The 18,881-nt window shown below is 36.4% G+C and overlaps 1 protein-coding gene across 1 annotated transcript in view; it reads right to left on the reverse strand.

Moving 5' to 3' along the window:
* LOC143438427 (uncharacterized) overlaps window positions 1–18,881 on the reverse strand; it is a 53,851-nt gene that overhangs the window by 14,943 nt on the left and 20,027 nt on the right. The window contains exons 6-11 of the mRNA XM_076923978.1: window positions 13,764–14,104; window positions 11,531–11,624; window positions 8,844–8,950; window positions 6,063–6,096; window positions 5,435–5,570; window positions 3,402–3,594 (exon numbers count right to left, since the gene is read on the reverse strand). Coding sequence (XP_076780093.1) covers window positions 3,402–3,594; window positions 5,435–5,570; window positions 6,063–6,096; window positions 8,844–8,950; window positions 11,531–11,624; window positions 13,764–14,104 — 905 coding nt within the window. The remainder of the gene's footprint in view (window positions 1–3,401; window positions 3,595–5,434; window positions 5,571–6,062; window positions 6,097–8,843; window positions 8,951–11,530; window positions 11,625–13,763; window positions 14,105–18,881) is intronic.

Here is an 18,881-nt window from a genome sequence, read left to right on the forward strand (position 1 = left end):
GGTGCTGAAGAGGCAGGGCTGCCCTGTCCTAGAGGAGCGTAGGTGGTATCACCATGTACTCAGACAGTATATATGGAGCATGCATTTTCTATGTTTGTCCTGCTGGGATTCAGGCTGCACTTGGCATAATATTCATTAATATTTTCCTATTACTGCCTTTTGGTATATTTCAGGTAATAGAGATAAAAACGTATATAATTTTCATATTTTATAAACTAGGAATTGGACTTGAGTTTCATACAAATATAGCATTATGAATAATAATAATTTAATAGTGGGAACTATTAAGATTATCTGGTCTTTGAACTTGGACTAAATAAATTTTGCCTTGTGAGATGGCCACAAGCCTGTGGGCGTCAGAAGAAGAGTTTTATAGTTTGAATCTCAAAGAGTCATTATGTTTCAGTGTTCTGAAGCTTTAACCCTAGACTTATTCCACTGACACGCCCACCGTGATGGACTGAATGTCTCATGCCCTATGAACCGCAATGAAATTTTGTAAAGAATCAGGAGAAATAACTTTTGTTACATTCTGGATCAAAATGTCTTCTCTGCATATTGTGATGTTAAGTTAGAACATAGCCAGCACTTCTTTTGCATGTTGCTATGCCTGTGTAAAGCTACACCTATAATGTCATTCGGCTACTGTAGTACGAATGTCATTGTTCACGATACCTAAGGTCACATTATCTTAGTAATTTTAGTGATATTTAAGGGCCCACAGTCAAGGACTACTGCACAGTCCTTGGATAAATTTGCCAAGCATGATAAGTAGAGAAATCCCCAAAGTGACTTTTGTTTATATATCCACCTCATTGTGCTTTAAACATACATAATGTACTGTGGCTCAGACAAGGTAATATTTGTGGTGTTGACTTTTTCATCTGAAAAATGGACATGAAATTTGCTACTTGAATTAGCAACTTTAAATAAAACCCTTCAAAGAGTACTCATCACAATGGGAGCTACATACAATAATTGTGGTGCGCATTAATATGGTTACAGCTGATCATCTTTTAGGTAGTGTGACAATGAGTTTACATAAGTTGCACTATGTTGATCACCATACAGTACTATGCATATGAGGAGCATGAATCCCTCAACACACCATACAACATCATAGATGTTCACTAATTCCATTGAGCAAGCCATTTTGTACATTTGTAATAACATATAGGTTAATTTCTTAGTAATGCTTGGCTGGAATGAACATGTAACAGAGTACACTCAGGATCTCTCAGCTTACACAGGAAGTAACAGATGAGACTACGGGAAGCATCACAAGCACTGATGTGAAAATATGATACTGTGGAATCAATATTCCTGATTCAATTAAAGTCAGTTCTCATGAAGTAGCATTTTGACATCTATGTTGGTAAATAATGCGAAATACCTATAACTGCAGGACCTCAAACTGTGAGGCAGTTTTGCTCAGTTCCTTCCTGTGTTTGATTGTGTTTTTCTGTATTTGTTTAAGGGATTAATGTGTTTCCTCTTTTAAAACTTCCACTTGTTTACCTGTGTTCTCTTGTATTTCTTTAAGGCAGTAATTTGTGTCCTTCATAAAGTCCTCTATCACCTTCATGAGATGAGAATTTAGAGCTGAATATTGCTTTTCAGCTGTGTTGGGGTATCAATGCCTTGCTGTGGTGGGAGAACTGGGTTGTCATGTTTCCAAGTAGTATTGGTTTCTGTTGCTTATGTTCTTCTGCTTGCCTCTGGCCATCTGGTTATCTCTGGCATTAATTGGCCTCGCTGTCTCTGACTGGAGTCTGTCCCTCTTGGAAGCTTGTGATCCTGTGATTCTGTGAGCCTGTGATTCTGTGATCTCAGAACTCCTGAGGGTCAAGCTGCATCTGGGTGGGGGCTTAATGGGTGGGAATTCAGTGCACAGGCTCTGCTCTGGGAATAGGTGCAAAGTGACTGGAGCATGGGTATCTGGCTGGGTGGGGTCTCTGGCTGGGTGGGTCTTAAATTCTGAACTTCCTAATGTTTTGACTCTTTAATATAGTTGCTCATCTTGTAGTGATCCCTGACTATCAAATTGCTTTTATTTCCACTTCATGATTATAATATTACTATATTGTGTTTTGTAATGTATGTATTTTTATGTATTGTATGTTTCATAATGTAAATATTTTCTAATGGTCTTAGGTGACCCCCATTAACAGGGTCACTTAACCCCTAAAGGGGTCACAACCCAGAGGTTGAGAAGAACTAGTGGTATACAGAATGAATAATTAAAATAGGTTATCTAAAATTGCCAAGAATTAATAAAAATATTAATTATAATTAAAGTTTATAAATTTCATAGAAGTAAACTTTAATCTTCATAAAATACAATTATCCACTAAAATAACTCACAAAGTAATGAAGCATATTTGAAATTTTTTCAAGCATTTTGAACATTATTAGAAACAAAAATCATATAAGCCATCTCAAATGTGTTCTCACAATTTTTATATTTCTATTTTATTTTCTTTCAGTTTACTCTGTCAATTATTTTATAATTTCTAAATAGCTTTACAATCCCTTGATAAACCTAGTAATTAATTACAAAGTATCAAATGTCTCTCAACATGCAAATTTGAATTTTTTCTATGAGTTAATGTTGAATAATCTATTTAGAAGTCATTTTTTACTTTGTGCGTGTGAGAATGAAATACTATCTAAGTTTTTCTCTATGGAAGAGTGATATCTTACTACTGCATGGAGAAGTCCAGGTTCAATACAAAGCAGCATAATACTAAATGACATTTTCTGGATTAAGAAAACTATCGCTTCATATTCCATCAGTGGAATTTTAAATTAACATAAATTTAGTTTGGAACAATTATATCAACCAAGTCCTTTAATATGATTTATAGCCTTTAGCTAAATAAATTGATTTTAAAGAATTTATTCAAATACATATTCAATAATTCAATATTTAGAGAACTGTTTAAGAAACTGTATTCTTTGTAGCATAATTGTAAAATATCTTTTAAAACTTTAATTGTTGTCTCACAAAAAATATGAAGTTTCTCTGTCGATATCAAAAGTGTGATTTCAAAGGATATATGTATATATATATATATATATTTATTTATGGAAAATAGTCATAATTAGTGAGGTTTGTTGATTATATTATTTTCACATTCTACAAGGCTAACATTCTCTCATTTAGCCATAGAGGCAGCCAACCAGTTACCCCCAAAATCAAACAACTGAGACCAGAAGATCACAAATTTGGGGCTTCCCTAGACTACATAAAGATATATATCAAAAGTAATAATAATAAACCCCAAATCTGAAAAGATTTTCCCCCTCCAGAACACTTAAATAGTTAGTGACAAACTAGAAATGTTCTGTTTATCCTCCAATGTAAACAGTTAAAATGTTTCTCTAAACCTGGGACATACCTCATAGCATGCAGCTCTGCCTGCAGATTAGTCTTTTTAATCTCCATTTGCAACCTTTCCTTTTCTAGTGCAGGAATTTCATTTTTCAAACTCTTCTTTATTCCTTTGAGTCGTTCAATATTTTGTTTTTGTAACTCCATTGATATTTTATGTGAACAAACCGCACGCCGGATTTTCACTAAGCTGTCAGAATCTGCATTGGGGGAAAAGAACAATTGAAGTACCGTAGTATTTTTGATAAATAAAACAGACTAGAGATTCAAATAAACTTATGATACACTGCAGAAAGGAATACTGAGGACCCACACATGGTACAATCTGCAGATAAAAAGAGAAGAAGGTTAAGGTGTTTAGCCCAAAACCTTGTGGAGAAGACAAGAAAGACATAAAAACAGACATTACAGACTCAGATGGTATTAGATCAAACACAGTTTTAATGTCGAATAAGCATGCAGGAATATGTCCTAAGGGAAGAGATGCATAGGCATGAAGTGAGAACAAGAAATAGTTGGTCAGAGTGTAAAGAGGCACATTGCCAGTAGTATACAGCAGCCTCTGCTGACTAAGGGGAGGCTTGGTATTTTCTGTTGAATCATGCCACCATTGCTGACTCATGTTAGGTGACACTTTTGTACTGGACTGTTGGTATCCTGGAACTATTGAACTGAACTGATGTTATCCTGACTGTGGAGATTAGAATCACCCACAAAGAACTACTTTTAAAACAGGTACACATCCACTTGTCCTATTTCCAAACTTTTCCCCCTACCTTTTGACAGTGGCCTAAAAAGGTGATTGAAGCATTTGAGAACCCTTATTAAAGTGCTTATTAAAAATCTAAGATTATAAAACGTTGTGACATCATTTGAGAGGATGAGGTCTGACAAGATTTCTCAGTCATTAAAGTGTTTGTTATGCAAGCTATTCTAACTTGAAATTGTACCCCAGTACCCAAAACTTAGCAGGTTTGTCGCTGTTTTTGTTGTTTACTTTTTTAAGCTATGCATGATGGTACCTCCCATCATGTTAATGAAGGGGAGACACAGGCAGGAGGATACCTGGAGCTCACTGGCCTGCCAACCTAACTGAAGTGGTTAGCTTTGGCTTCAGTGAGAGTTGTTATTTCAAAAGAAATGAGGTTGAGAGCAATTGAGGAAGACGCATTACAGGCACACACACAGATAAGCATACACACATGCATGAGCACACAAACACACACATACACAAATACATTAATACCCACACTCATCAACATCTGAGCAAATAAGAATTAGATACATCAGCCTTAAGGGAGCTAACTCGGTGTATATGGATGTTTGCTGTGCAAGCATGAGAACCTGAGTTCAAATCTCTACACAAAAATCACATATGACTACACATGTGCCTGTAAGCCCAGCCTCTGAGAGCTACAGACAAGATTATTGGTGCTAGTGTGCCAACCTACCTTAAACCTCCGTGATAGAGCAGGACACCAGAACTTCTCCTCTAGTCTGTGCATGCAAACAGATGCTCACAATCAAGTGTGTGCGCGCATGCACAAACACAGACACACATGCGTGCATAGACACGCACAGTTAATAAAAATATAACATTTTTTAAAAATTACAGAAGACAATGTTAACGTAAGCCAAGTAGAAGAGAGGAGGCAATAAAACAAAGCTGGGGTCTCAGAGCACCTCCTCAAATACTGTATGGCAGAGCCATCATGAGGAGATTTAGCATCCTTTACCAAAGTGACTCTGGAGAGTTGCTTCAATCCTTCAGTCTCATGAAGATACTAGTAACAAAAAGGCACAACCTACCAGTTTAATGTATTGGCTGACTGGCCTGTTCCATTTTGTTGTAACTCGTGAGTCTAGTGTAACAACCCCAAGGCCACAGTGTCATGCTTGCTCTCTGAAGCTCAGAAGCTTGGTGGCAGCTCCTGCTGAGACTAGTTTTCTCTTCTTTGATATCAAGCAAACCTGTGTCATGGGCAATACTCAGTCACCCTCGTCAACAGCACACACAGAGACTGCATGCAAAACTTTTACCTTTGTTCTGTCTCATGAGGTGTTCAATAAGGTGCAAAATAGTGTCATAACTGCATATCTCACAGGCCTCTACTTTTCCCTCAGATGATGAGAGTAATTTGTTAAGGTCAAACATATGATTTCCTTGTTCTTTGACCTATAAAATGAATATTAGCAATTTCAGATCTCTTCACATTTTGCACCCTATATACTAAATATAAAGAAGAGACAGATGCCCATGTTTTACATAAGTAACAAACAAGATGCTTCTGAAAGACCTGGTTTTGAAAGGAAAAACACCTTTTTTGTTTTGTTTTGTTTTGTTTGTTTTTCCAGACAGGCTTTCTCTGTGTAGTCCTGGTGGTCCTGGAACTCACTCTGTAGACCAGGCTGGCCTCAAACTCAGAAATCTGCCTGCTTCTGCCTCCCAAGTGCTGGGATTAAAGGCGTGGGCCACCACTGCCTGGCAGGAAAAACACCTTTACTACTAGTGGCTTTAAAAAATGTCTTGGAAATAAATATTTGAATATAAGAAAAAATATTAATTTTATTTTATTTTATATGATATTTCTAAGTCACTTTATAATATATTTCTTTGACTTTTCTACTGTACCAAACTAAATATGATTTAAAATTAATTTCCCCATACCTTTTTTTCTCCATTGGAAGTTTTCTTTGAAGACCTACAAAAACATAAAATCCTTTCAGATGAATATTAAATTTGTAAAATAAAGAACAAAAAGTGTATTCTCCCTATTCATAAAACTTACCAGGTATTACAAATAAAAGGTTTTTCTACAAAGGAAGTAAGCTGTAGACAAGAAGAGGAACATTGATATACAATTGACACCACTAATACAATCATAAAAAGATGGAACTTACAACTGGAAACAAAACTCCAGTTAGCAGCAGGTACTGCTTCTACACAGGAGTTGAGTTCAGTAGCCAGAACCCATGCCTTTGAGTTGCTAACAGCCAACTCTAACTCCAGCTCCAGAGACATATAATACCTGTGCCTTCTTCAGCCACCTGCACTCACATCTGCATACTCAACTACAAGCACAAACATGTACATGCATTTTAAAATACTGATAACAATAGTAATAATTTTTAAAATAATAAATATTGGTCAAGTATTATAACAGTTAAGATAATGGGAAAACATAATATCCTATGCCTTATTTGATACAGGTAAATACACCAATATTTCCAGTGTCATTCTCAGCAAAAGAAAGTCTCACTCATATTTAGTAAAAAACCTACTTTATTAATACTACTGTACTCCTTATAGGCATCAAACAAATACCTGTGAACAATGGAAAGGGTTAGCTGTTCTGAGGCCTTACTATGTAATTACCACCCATTGTCCTAAGCATTGGACTTGCTTTAAACATGTTTTAATTCCAAAGACAACATATTTCAGATTCTATAATTGTAAGAATTAGACACAGAAAGCCCATATGAACAGGTGACAGATTTTCTGAGTATGAGAATTCATGCTCAGAAATTCTGGAACCATAATTTATTCCATAATAATCTATCAAAATGTTCATCTTCAAGTAGATTTCAATGAAATAATAGATGACCATAAATTATCATCACACTTTAGTAAAAACTATACCTAATAATGTGAGATTTTCAACTAGATTTTTCTTTAGAAAGTATCTCACAGCCCAGATTCCCAGTTCTCCTGGCTCAGCCTCTTCAGTGTTGAGGAAACTGTTAAGTAGCACTTTTATTTTCGAAATCTAAAAAGACATGGACTGACACAATCATTCAGTTGTTAAGTCCCCAAGTTGCAAGTATGAGGACCTGAGTTTGATTTGCCAGAAATTGTGAGGGACAAAAAAATACAGCCAAATGTGGTGCGGTGTGTACTAGGGATCCAGCACTGGGGAGACAGAAACAGGAGGGTGCCTGGAAACCTTGTCTACCCACTGGCAGAGGGGAAGAATAGAACTTTTCCTGGAGACTGCACTGGTGTCCATTTACTGACTCATATAATTCTGCTCTCTTATACTTTTGGTTGTGAGCCTAGCCTTTAACGGCTGAGCCATCTCTCCAGCCCTAATTCTGCTCTCTGAACTGAAAATGGTCTGAGAATCAGACAGAGGCAGAGAGATGTACCAACCCTGTCATTCATGCAAAGGTAAGTTTTGCAACACTAAATTAGTCATCATCGTTTTCAAATCAAACATGCATATAAAAAGAACTCATGGCTTCACTTTGTCTAAAATGGTACAGTGAGTCCCATGAAACAGTTGTGCATTTGCAAGAAAAATGTAGGAAATTTAAGAATAAATGGATACATTATTTTTCTGGGAGGAGTTCCAGGGGCTTTAAAAACATAAAATTTACAAACTGCATTCAGCTTTTCTATACATGTCCTACCAATTCCAGACCACATAAATTAGTAAACACTAAAGCTTCCCATGTGTCTTTAATGAAGTGGAAATGGTTGGAGGAGAGAGTCTTGCTGCTTTTTTAGCCTATGTTTCTCCAATGGTTTTCACATTTAAATGCTCAACCTATACAACCTATTAAGGCACACATTATAGAATTAAAGATAGGCACAATGACATATAGATTCTCTGTGTGTGTGAGGGGGTGTCTGCGTGTGTGCGTGTGTGTGTTCATGTGCATGTGTGTGTGTGTCTGTGCTTGGGTGTTTGCATGTGTGTGGGTTTGCTTGGTTGGCTGGTTCCATGCATGTAAGTGGGGGGCGGGTTCTATATAGTCTTGTCTATGGCTGTTCCACTACTCACTGAGCCTGATTGAAATCTTAAGGCAATCTCCATTTGCCAAGTTTATGACTGTTAGGATAGGGATTCACTATCCAACAAAAATAAAGAAAAAAATTTGAAGAAAATAGTCACTGAAGAGAAGAAATTCTTTTCAAATGTACTTTCATTTAATATAGCATTTTTAAAGAAATGAATGTAAAAGGCAGATTTTTTAAAAGAAATGTTTAAGCTATTCATTTTTAATCAAATATGAAAGTATAGACTTCAAAATCTATACTTAAAAGAGGCTAAGCCAGTGATTGGGCAGTGGAGGTGAAACACAGGAAGGGAGACTCAAGAGTGGGGGGCAGGGAAGGTAGGAGGAGAGGAGCAAGATGAGGGGAGAAGAGAGCATGGAGGAAGAAGAGGAGATGCCACCATGAACCAGAACCCCCTTGACAGGAGACACCTCAAGAAGCAAGGGGTCTCATAGCTGGTGAGTAAGTTAGTTCAGTGCTAGAATCTAGGCTGTCCAATCTAGGCATATAGCTTATAATTATGGCACATACCTTATCATTATAATACCTGGATTATGTGGGGTTTTATAACTATTTAATAGGATTGGAAACTCTAGCAACAGGGCTTCAGGGATTGTGCACACTATAGAATCCCATAAAGACTTAAAGATAAAGAATTAATAACTTTACCTGTCTAATTCATCAAGTTCCTTAATCTTTCCTGTCTGGTCTTCTAAACATTTTACCCGGTTGTCATTGTTTTTCATTCCAGCCAGTATAAGTGGTGTGAAGCTATCCTATAAAAAATAATAATTTACAACGCTGAGAACTCAATATTTCTCTAAAGAAAATCATGCAGAAAACACAGTGGTGCTCACTTCTGAGGTCCAGTGAACGGCATCCTTCACCTTCTCACACACAGTGTTCTCACACAGATCTATTCTTCATTAGCCATGAGAGTACATTTGATACCTGTGTCATTTAATTTAGAACTTATGTCTTAGTGAACCATTTAAAATAGTGTCTGCCATGAGTTCCTGATACCACGAGTAGAGTATAAAGACTTTCTTCCATAGCCTGGTGAGAATGAAAATGCTTCAGAAGTGCTGTTAACTCCAAGTCACTGAAGCAGAGAATGTTTGACAGAAAAGCACCATGTAGAGAAGATAACACATGTCACGTTGCTTCTCCCATACTGGACCTACTGTTCTCCTAGCTATACTATCTCTCTAAGAAATGAGCATGGCCTTATGCTAGATTTGATATTTTGTGAAAATAAAATACTTTGGGATACAAAGGATTAAATCATGTGCTAGAAAGGCAATTTAAGTAATTTCTCAAGGAAATAATCAAACTCAGGGATGAAATCAACTAAGTACAAGTAAAAAGAACTATATAAACAATCAACAAAACCAGGAGCTGGTTCTAAAACCATCCAGTGGAAAAAGACAGCATTTTCAACAAATGGTGCTGGATCAACTGGGGGTCGTCATGTAGAAGAATGCACATTGATCCATTTTTATCTCTTCTACAAGCCTCAAGTCCAAGTGGATCAAGAACTTCCACATAAAACCAGATACACTGAAACTAATAGAGGAGAAATTGAGTAAGAGACTTGAACACCTGCACACAAGAGAAATTTTGCTCAACAAAACAACAATGGCTCATGCTATAAGATCAACACTAGACAAAAAGGACCTCATAAAATTGCAAAGCTTCTTCTGTAAGGCAAAGAACACTTTCAATAGAACAAAATGGAAACCAACTTTCAAGAACTCATTGTAGCTATGGTACCTACATACAACATACAGGGAGTAATCAGAATGACAGAATGTACAGAGAAATGGCTCATGAGGCTCCATCCTTTTCTGAAGAGATATTGGTAGTTGATGGCTGGTGATGATGCGTGAATTTTTTGGGTGGAGGAAGTGTTGGTACTGAGAGTCAATCACCATTCAGGAGATGGTCGCACATTCATAAATATATGACCAGCAGTAATCACACTTGGTAGAATAATTAATAATGGAGAAGAATGTAACGGCCTGCTCTGTTCTGCAGGTCGAGGTCTAGCAAGAGAGAGAGTGGGGGGAAGAAGGGGAAGAGATGCGAAAAATAGAGACAAGCCAGAGGATCTGTAGTCAAGTCTCCTGTATTGTCTTCACCATACACACCACTACACCTACTCCTACTACACCACTCCTACACCACACCACTACAAGGAAATCCTGGGTATTTATGAGCACAAACAGGAGAACACAGGTGAAAACATTTTACCACGTGCAACATGCAGCTGCGGTCACTAAGCAGCAAAACAAGCTATGTGGGATAAACAAAATGTTTCAGCTGGGGTCCTAAACAGCAGAACAAGCTATGTGGGATAAACAAGATGTTTCAGCTGGGGTCCTAAGCAGCAGAACAAGCTATGTGGGATAAACAAGATGTTTCAGCTGGGGTCCTAAACAGCAGAACAAGCTATGTGGGATAAAGAAGATGTTTCAGCTGGGGTCCTAAACAGCAGAACAAGCTATGTGGGATAAACAAGATGTTTGTCAGTGTGTGCTCAGCTGTTGTAGGCTGTTGAAAAATACGTCTCTATCAGGGTATATGGTTCCAGATGGCTGCAAAGATGATAGCTGCTTTCTAGCCGCTTTCTGATTAATGTCGGCTCCCAACACAAGAACATGCAGAAAAAAGAAAAGGAGTAGAAGGAAGGAGGAGAAGAACGAGGAGACATGATGTTGGGAAGGGATCTTAAAGATGTGTTGGATATCCAGATTGGGAGTATATGCATTAAATTATTCATATGTGTGATATTCACAAATAATAGATGACATCGACTTTAAAGTTATTAGAGCTTTAGAGTTATTAGCATTTTAGCAGAATACACACACATACATACATACATACATACATACATAATATGTAAGTATAATACAAGATAGCTTTATAGGCACTTTATATGTATACTTAAATACATATATATGTAAGTATGTATATATGTATGTATGTGTGTATGTATTTCATACAGACAAGATAGTTTTATAGGTACAGGTAGTTGACACCAAGCTTGGTAACTGGAGTACATCCCCTGGAACATAAACAATATGAGAAGAGAACCAAGTCTTACAAGTTGTCTTTATTTCATACTCACTAGCACAGTCACTGGACAACACACACAACTGATTAGCAAAATCTATTTTTTAAATTGTTAAATTTATTCATTGTTTTACTTATATGCATTGGAGTTTTGCCTGTATGTATCTCTGCAGAGTGAATATGCCTCATACTGCTCATGAGATTTTTCTCATGGTGCCTATGTATTCCTGTACAACACTGCTTGAGAAAGGAAAATAGTGTTCTGAATACACCTGACTTACCAAACTTGGACCATCCAAGATCACCTGAAGCTGTTCTGAATCTTCTGTTGGAAGTTCTGATTCAACTTTTATATTTGGGTTGTCACGTTTCAGTCTAAAAACCATATTTTAAAATAATTATACTCAAAGATCAACTTTTACAAAACAGTTCCTGAAATGTGCAGATACTTTTCTAAAATTATTCAAATGAATGGCTTGGATACCATCATTGTTCTAGCTGGACTTGAAAATTTTTCCAAGACAAAATGTAGAAGACATAAAGAATAATTGCCTATGATAAGTTCTGGGAGAAGTCCCAGGGCTATAAAAGCATGAAAATTACAATCTGCATTCAGGTTTTCTATGCAGGTCCAAGCTTTTCAGGTTCATATAAATTAACAAACACTAGAATCTTTCATTGTATTCAATATAGTGGAAAGTCTGACAGAGAAACAAAGTTCTGCTGATTACACCCTATGTTTATCTCATGGTTTTAACATTTGAAATGGGGATAGGCACAGTGACCAGCGAGATATCTCTCTCAATCTCCCTCCCACACACCTCTCTCTGTGTGTGAGTGCATGTGTGAGTGCTTGGATGCATTTGCGCTTGCATTTGTGTGTGCATATGTCCATGTGTGTGTGTGTGTGTGTGTGTGTGTGTGTGTGTGTTGTGTGTGTGTTAAGTGTCAAGATGGATTTGGATTTTCTATGTATCTCTGCCTGAGTCTGTCCTACTATAAATTCAGGCTGACCAAAACCTTAAGGCAATCCTCATTTCTCAAGTTTTTAAGTGTTAAGAATGCTAGGTACTTACCATCAAACAAAGATTAAATTAAAAAATCTTGCATAAAACAGAAAACTGAAGAGAAAAGGGTGTTTTCAAAATACACTTTCATTTAACATTGCATTTTAAAAAATGAATAAAACATGTCGACATTAAAAACTGGTTATGCAATTCATTTTAATCAAACAATAACGTATGGATTTTCAAGCTTATGCTTTAAAGAAACTCTGATATTAACAATCTTCTTCTAGTATTAACAACAAACAGAATCAGATAATGAATGTAAACCTTTGGCCCATATCAAAAATTACTGATGAATCTGTATAAACACTTTTTAATTTTTTGGTTTTTCGACACAGGGTTTCTCTGCATAGCCGTGCTGTCCTGAAACTCACTCTGTAGACCAGGCTGGCCTCCAACTTTCAAGTGCTGGGATTAAATGTATGCACCACCACTGCCCGGCATATAAACATTTTTAATTGGAAAATGGCTTCTTTATCTATTGAAACTATGTTTTGATATCCTAATTAATATATTTATTTGTTCTTCATATCAACTAAATGGATCTTTTTACTATACTGTGTAAAAAAGAATAAATAAATGTGGAGATTGCAGTGTTCTATATTTAATAATTATAAGGATTTTGATAAATTTAATTAAATATATTCTTGATGATAAATCACATATCATAAAGAAATGGGTGAGATTGAACTTATACTTATTTATCAGCAGGCAATAGGAGCTATAAAATAACATACTGTCAAAAACCATTCACTTCCTTTAATGTGAGAAAACTGCATCTATAAATGGATCCATGAAATTAAGTGCAAAACCACTGTATTTGCTTTCCCACATATAATAGTTTTATTCACGAGACTGCTGTCATTTTTATATGCGGCTGTGTGTGTTTTATGTGAGTGTGTGGATATTGTATGTGTGTGCATGTGTGCATGTGTGTAGTTTGTGTAGTATGTGTAGTGTGTGTGTGTGTGTACATGTATTTTCTAAATATTCTTCAGTAGGTGTCATTTGATGGATAGCTCCCTTGACACACTCTAAAGTACTGAGAAATAATACAGGTCAAGGAAAACGTTTAGTGCAGAGAAGCAAAGCTTTTATGCTTAAACAACCCAAAGTCAATAACTTTGTGCTATATTGTAAAGACACTGTCAAAACATTGTTTACTATTGTAATTTCCAATCAAAACTCCCTTTTACCCCAGGTTCTAGAATGTTAGTTGTCACATGAGTTTGCCAACTGTGGTTGTCTTTTACAAAAAAAAAAAAAAGAAAAAAAAAAAACAAAACATGTCCAGAGAATTGGAAAACATAACATATGATTGATTATCAGCATCTTATGATCATAGAAGTGTGATGGTGCTATGCTTAAGAAGTATCCAACATGGTCATCATTCCTATGAGCATTACTAGAGAGTAACATCTACTGTTAAATACCACGGTGGCCTTACCCATCATCTTGTTGATTCTCCTCAAAAGGAACAGGTTGCTCTTCAGTTTGTCCATCATTTTTTTGTAGACCTAGGGCTGTAGCACTCTGATTCGTTTTTTCTGCTTCCTGAACCACATTGTTCATCAGGTTTTCAGGCACCTCAGTCTGACTCTTATTTGCTGATGTGTTTGCCAAATTAGGATTCAGGTTTTCTGATACACGAATTGCACTGTGATTTTCATTTTCTGAAGCATGAACCACACTTTGAAACTGGTCTTCTGATGAATGCAACCAACTGTCATTCAGGTTTTCTGCTGATCGCAACCCGATAACTTTCTGCTTATCAGCTTCTTCAGTGACCTTTAATGAAAAATTAATATTAAGAATAACTGACTTTAATTGTTTTATTTCTCTTAAGGGAAAGAGTATCTATCCTGTATGTATGTCTGTGTATGGGTGCTTGGATTGGTACCAGAACCTCCAAGAGAGAAGCGAGAACAGTTAACTGCTGAGCCATCTCTCTAGCCCAAGTAACTGATGTGTTTCAATATACAAACTTTCCTTCAATAATTTTATCAATTTCATTAGTTTCCCTGATTTTTCTTTTCTTAACATAGAAATGGTTTGTTTAGCTACAAAGTCCAAGTTATACTGTATTATCACAGGGAAAACAAAGGAGCAGGAACCTGTGGTAGCTAGCCATAGGTCATCCACAGACAGGAACAATGAATGCATGCATGCTAAGACTACAGTCAGTCCAGACTGCAATAACCCTGGGCCCAGCCCAAGAATGGGGCAGTCCAAATTCACAGTAAGTCTTTCAAACCCAGTGACCCAAATTCAGAAAATCCCTCACAGGAATGACTTCAGGCCAACTTAATCTAGGAAATTTCCCATTGAAGACACATTTCCAAACTGATTCTACATTGTGTCAGAAAGACAATCTAAATAACCCATAATAATGTACTTATTCTTACTATTAATAACTTTGAATACATTCAGAGTTATTCAACAACACACACAGTACAGTTTGAGAAATTCTTTCTCACAATCCAAATTGCCCTCAAATATTTTAGCTACTAAATGGAATTTGTATTGTGCATTACATTTTTCATCCAGTTTTCAACTGATGTGCATTAAGGCAGTCTTCATCTTTTGGCTATTATGAATAATATTGCTCTGAACATCTCTAATTGCAAGACTTTTTATGGATATATGTTTTTGTTTCTCCTTGGAATGCAGTGATAAGTCGAATTGTTGTGCTCTTGGATTCCATTCACTTTAACTGTTAAGAAATTTACAACATGTTTGAAGTATAATATTCAATATTGCATTCACTCTAGTTGTGTGGGATGGTTCTATTTCTCTACATCTTCTACAATATTTATATTTGCCTTAAAAAACAGAATTATAACTACTAAAGAAGTATGAAGTGGAATCTGCTGGTTTAAGTTTACTTTACCCTAAGTTTAATCATGTTGGGTATCTTTTCCTGTTTTTTGGCAATTTCTGTTTATTCAGAAAAATATATATTCAAAATATTGTGAGTTTCAAAAGGATTCTTTATCATACTATGGAATATATCTATATATATTATGAGATATTTATGATATATAAATAACAATTATGAAAACATGATTTTTAGATATACTCAAAATCTTGTGTCTTGTGTCTTATCTGTGTTTTATCATTTCATTTCTAGCATGAAGCTCACAAGTTCTTAGTTTGTGGAAGCTCAAGTTATCAATTTATTCTTTCCCTAGGCACAATTTTATTGAAAATTTCATTTATGCATATAATGTGTTTTTATCAAACTCACTCTCCATTTTCTTATTTCCAATTTCTCCTCTATTTTATACGACTTCAATTTTGTTCCCTGCCCGCGTGTGTGTGCATGTGTGTTTGTGTGTGTGTGTGTGTGTGTGTGTGTGTGTGTGTGTGTGTGTGTGCGCGTGCACGTACGTGGGCACATACCTGTTTGTAGGCAGTCTTGTGTGCCTGTCTGTTTCAAAACCCAGGAGTCTAATTAGTGCTGCTTGTGTACACAAGAGTGTAGAATCATCTATTGGACATGGGTAGCTTTGCAGTGGGAGCATATTTGAAGAAAAGTTACTCAAACTTGTTCAACAGCCATTAATTACCAAATAGATTCTCAGACAGGGATGGGGCTTTTTGACTAGGATTTTGGCTGGCTTCATTTTGTACAGGTGTTGTACATGAAGTCAGAGCTTCTGTGAACTCATGTATACAATTGTCCTACTGTGATCAATAAATAAAACATTATTGCACCCTTTCGGCTAGGGCAGAAACTAGCTGGTCTGCTTCTGTAAAGACACCATATCCTGAGTCATCCTAGAGGAACCACTGCACACAGAGCATCAAAGGAACCAATGCACTCAGAGCAGCAGGATTTCAGGATCCCAGAGGTGGCCTGAGTCCCAGAAGTTCTTCCACCCAGGAGCTCAGGATCACATGATCACAGAGACATCTGGACTCTCAGGAGTTCTGACACAAGCAAGATAACTGGAAAGAGAGGCTCAACTCAGAGACAATGAGTGCAGGTAGCACTAAAGTTAACCACATGGCAAAAGGCAAGTGCAAGAACATAAGCAACAGAAACCAAAGTTACTTGGCATCATCAAAACCAAATCCTCCCACCATAGCAAGCCCTGGACACCCCATCATACTGAAAAAGCAGGATTCAGATTAAAAATCACTTCTCATGATGATGATAGAGGACTTTAGGAAGGAGATAAATAACTCCCTTAAAGAAGTACAGGAGAACACAGGCAAACAAACAAGCAAACAGGTGAAAAAATTAAACAAAACCATCAAAGATCTAAATGTGAAAGTAGAAACAATAAAGAAATCTAAAAAAAGAGACTACCTTGGAGATAGAAAACCTAGAAAAGAGATCAGGAGTCATAGATGCAAGCATCACCAACAGAATACAAGAGATATAAGAGAGAATCTTATGTGCAGGAGATACCATGGAAAACATTGACACAACTGTCAAAGAAAATGCAAAACACAAAAAGCTCCTAACCCAAAACATCAGGAAATTCAGGACACAATGAGAAGACCAAACTTAAGGATAATAGGTACAGATAAGAGTGAAGATTCCCAACTTAAAAGTCCAGTAAATGTATTTGAAAAAATCATACAAAAAACTTCCCTAACCTAAAGAACGAGATGTCCATGAACATAGAAGTAGCCTACAGAACTCCAAATAGACTAGACAAGAAAAGAAATTTCTCCTGTCACATAATAATCAAAACACCAAATGTTAAAAAAATCAAAGAAAAAATACTAAAAGCAGTAAGGGGAAAAGGCCAAGTAACCTATGAAGGCAGACTTATAAGAATTACACCAGATTTCTCACCAGAGTCTATAAAGGCCAGAAGATCCTGGACTGATATCATACAGACCCTAAGAGAACACAAATGCCAGCCCAAACTACTATACCCAGCAAAACTCTCAATTAATATAGATGAAGAAACAAAGATATTCCATGACAAAACTAAATTTACACTATATCTTCCAGCAAATTCAGTACTTCAAAGGATAATTGATGGAAAACTCCAACACAAGGAGGGAAACTACAATCTAGAAAAAGCAAGGAAGCAAGGAAGCTTCCAACAACTCTAAAAGAAGATAGCTAAAAAACATAATTCTAATTCTAATAACAACATTTAACAAGAGGCAACAATCATTTTTCCTTAATATCTTTTAACATCAATGGACTCAATTCCCCAATAAAAAGATGTAGCCTATCAGACTGGATACATATACAGGACCCCAAATTTTGCTGCATACAGGAAACAAACCTCAGTGACAAAGACAAACACTACCTCAGACTAAAAGGATGGAAAACAATTTTCCAAGCAAATGGTCCCAAGAAAGATGCTGGAGTAGCCATTCTAATATCAAATAAAATTGACTTTCAACCAAAAGTAATTTAAAAAGATAAAGAAGGACACTTCATACTTATAAAAGAAAAAAAATCTACCAAGATAAAATCTCAATTTTAAACATATAGGCTCCAAATGCAACGGCACCCACATGAAAAAAGGAAACTTTACTAAAGCTCAAAGCACACATTGCACCTCACAGAACAATAGTGGGGGATTTCAACACCACAATCTCAGCAATGGACAGATCATGAAAACAGAAACTATACAGAGACAGTGAAATTAACAGAAGCAATGAACCAACTGGATTTAACCGATATCTATAGAACATTTCATCCTAAAACAAAAAGAAATGTACCTTTATCTCTGTACCTCATGGTACCTTTTACAAAATAGACCATATAACTGGCCACAAAATGGGCCTCAACAGATACAATAAGATAGAAATAATCCCTTGCATCTTATCAGATCATCATGGACTAAGGTTGGTCCTTAATAATGACAAAAACAATGAAATGCCCACATATACATGGAACTTAAATAATGTTCTACTTAATGATGACTTGGTCAAAGAAGAAAGAAAGAAATTAAAGACTTTTTAGAATTTAATGAAAATGAGGATACAGCATACCAAAACTTGTGAGACACAATGAAAGCAGTGCTAAGAGGAAAACTCATAGCTCTAAGTGCCTACAAAAAGAAACTGGAGAGAGGATACACTATGAACTTGACACCACACCTGAAAGCTCCAGAACAAAAAGAAGCAAATTCTCCCAAGAGGAGTAGATAGCAGAAAAAAATCAAACTAAGGGATGAAATCAACCAAGTAGAAACAAAAAGAACTATACAAAGACTCAAAAAAAAAAAAAAAAGAAAGAAAGAAAGAAAACCCAAGAGCTGGTTCTTTGAGAAAATCAACAAGATAGATAAACCCTTAGCCAGATTACCCAGTGGATACAGACACAGTATCCAAATTAATAAAATCAGAACTGAAAAGGGAGACATGCCAGGAAGAGGTGGCTCACGCCATTAATCCCAGCACTTGGGAGGCAGAGGCAGGCAGATTTCTGAGTTTGAGGCCTGCCTAGTCTACAGAGTGAGTTCTAGGACAGCCAGGGCTACACAGAGAAACCCTGACTCGAACCCCCCCCCCAAAAAAAAGAAGAGAGACATAACAACAGAAACGGAAAGTATTCAAAGAACTACCAGATCCTACTACAAAAGCC

This window comes from Arvicanthis niloticus, chromosome 25, assembly GCF_011762505.2.
Source record: "Arvicanthis niloticus isolate mArvNil1 chromosome 25, mArvNil1.pat.X, whole genome shotgun sequence".
Classification (NCBI taxonomy): Eukaryota; Metazoa; Chordata; class Mammalia; order Rodentia; family Muridae; genus Arvicanthis; species Arvicanthis niloticus.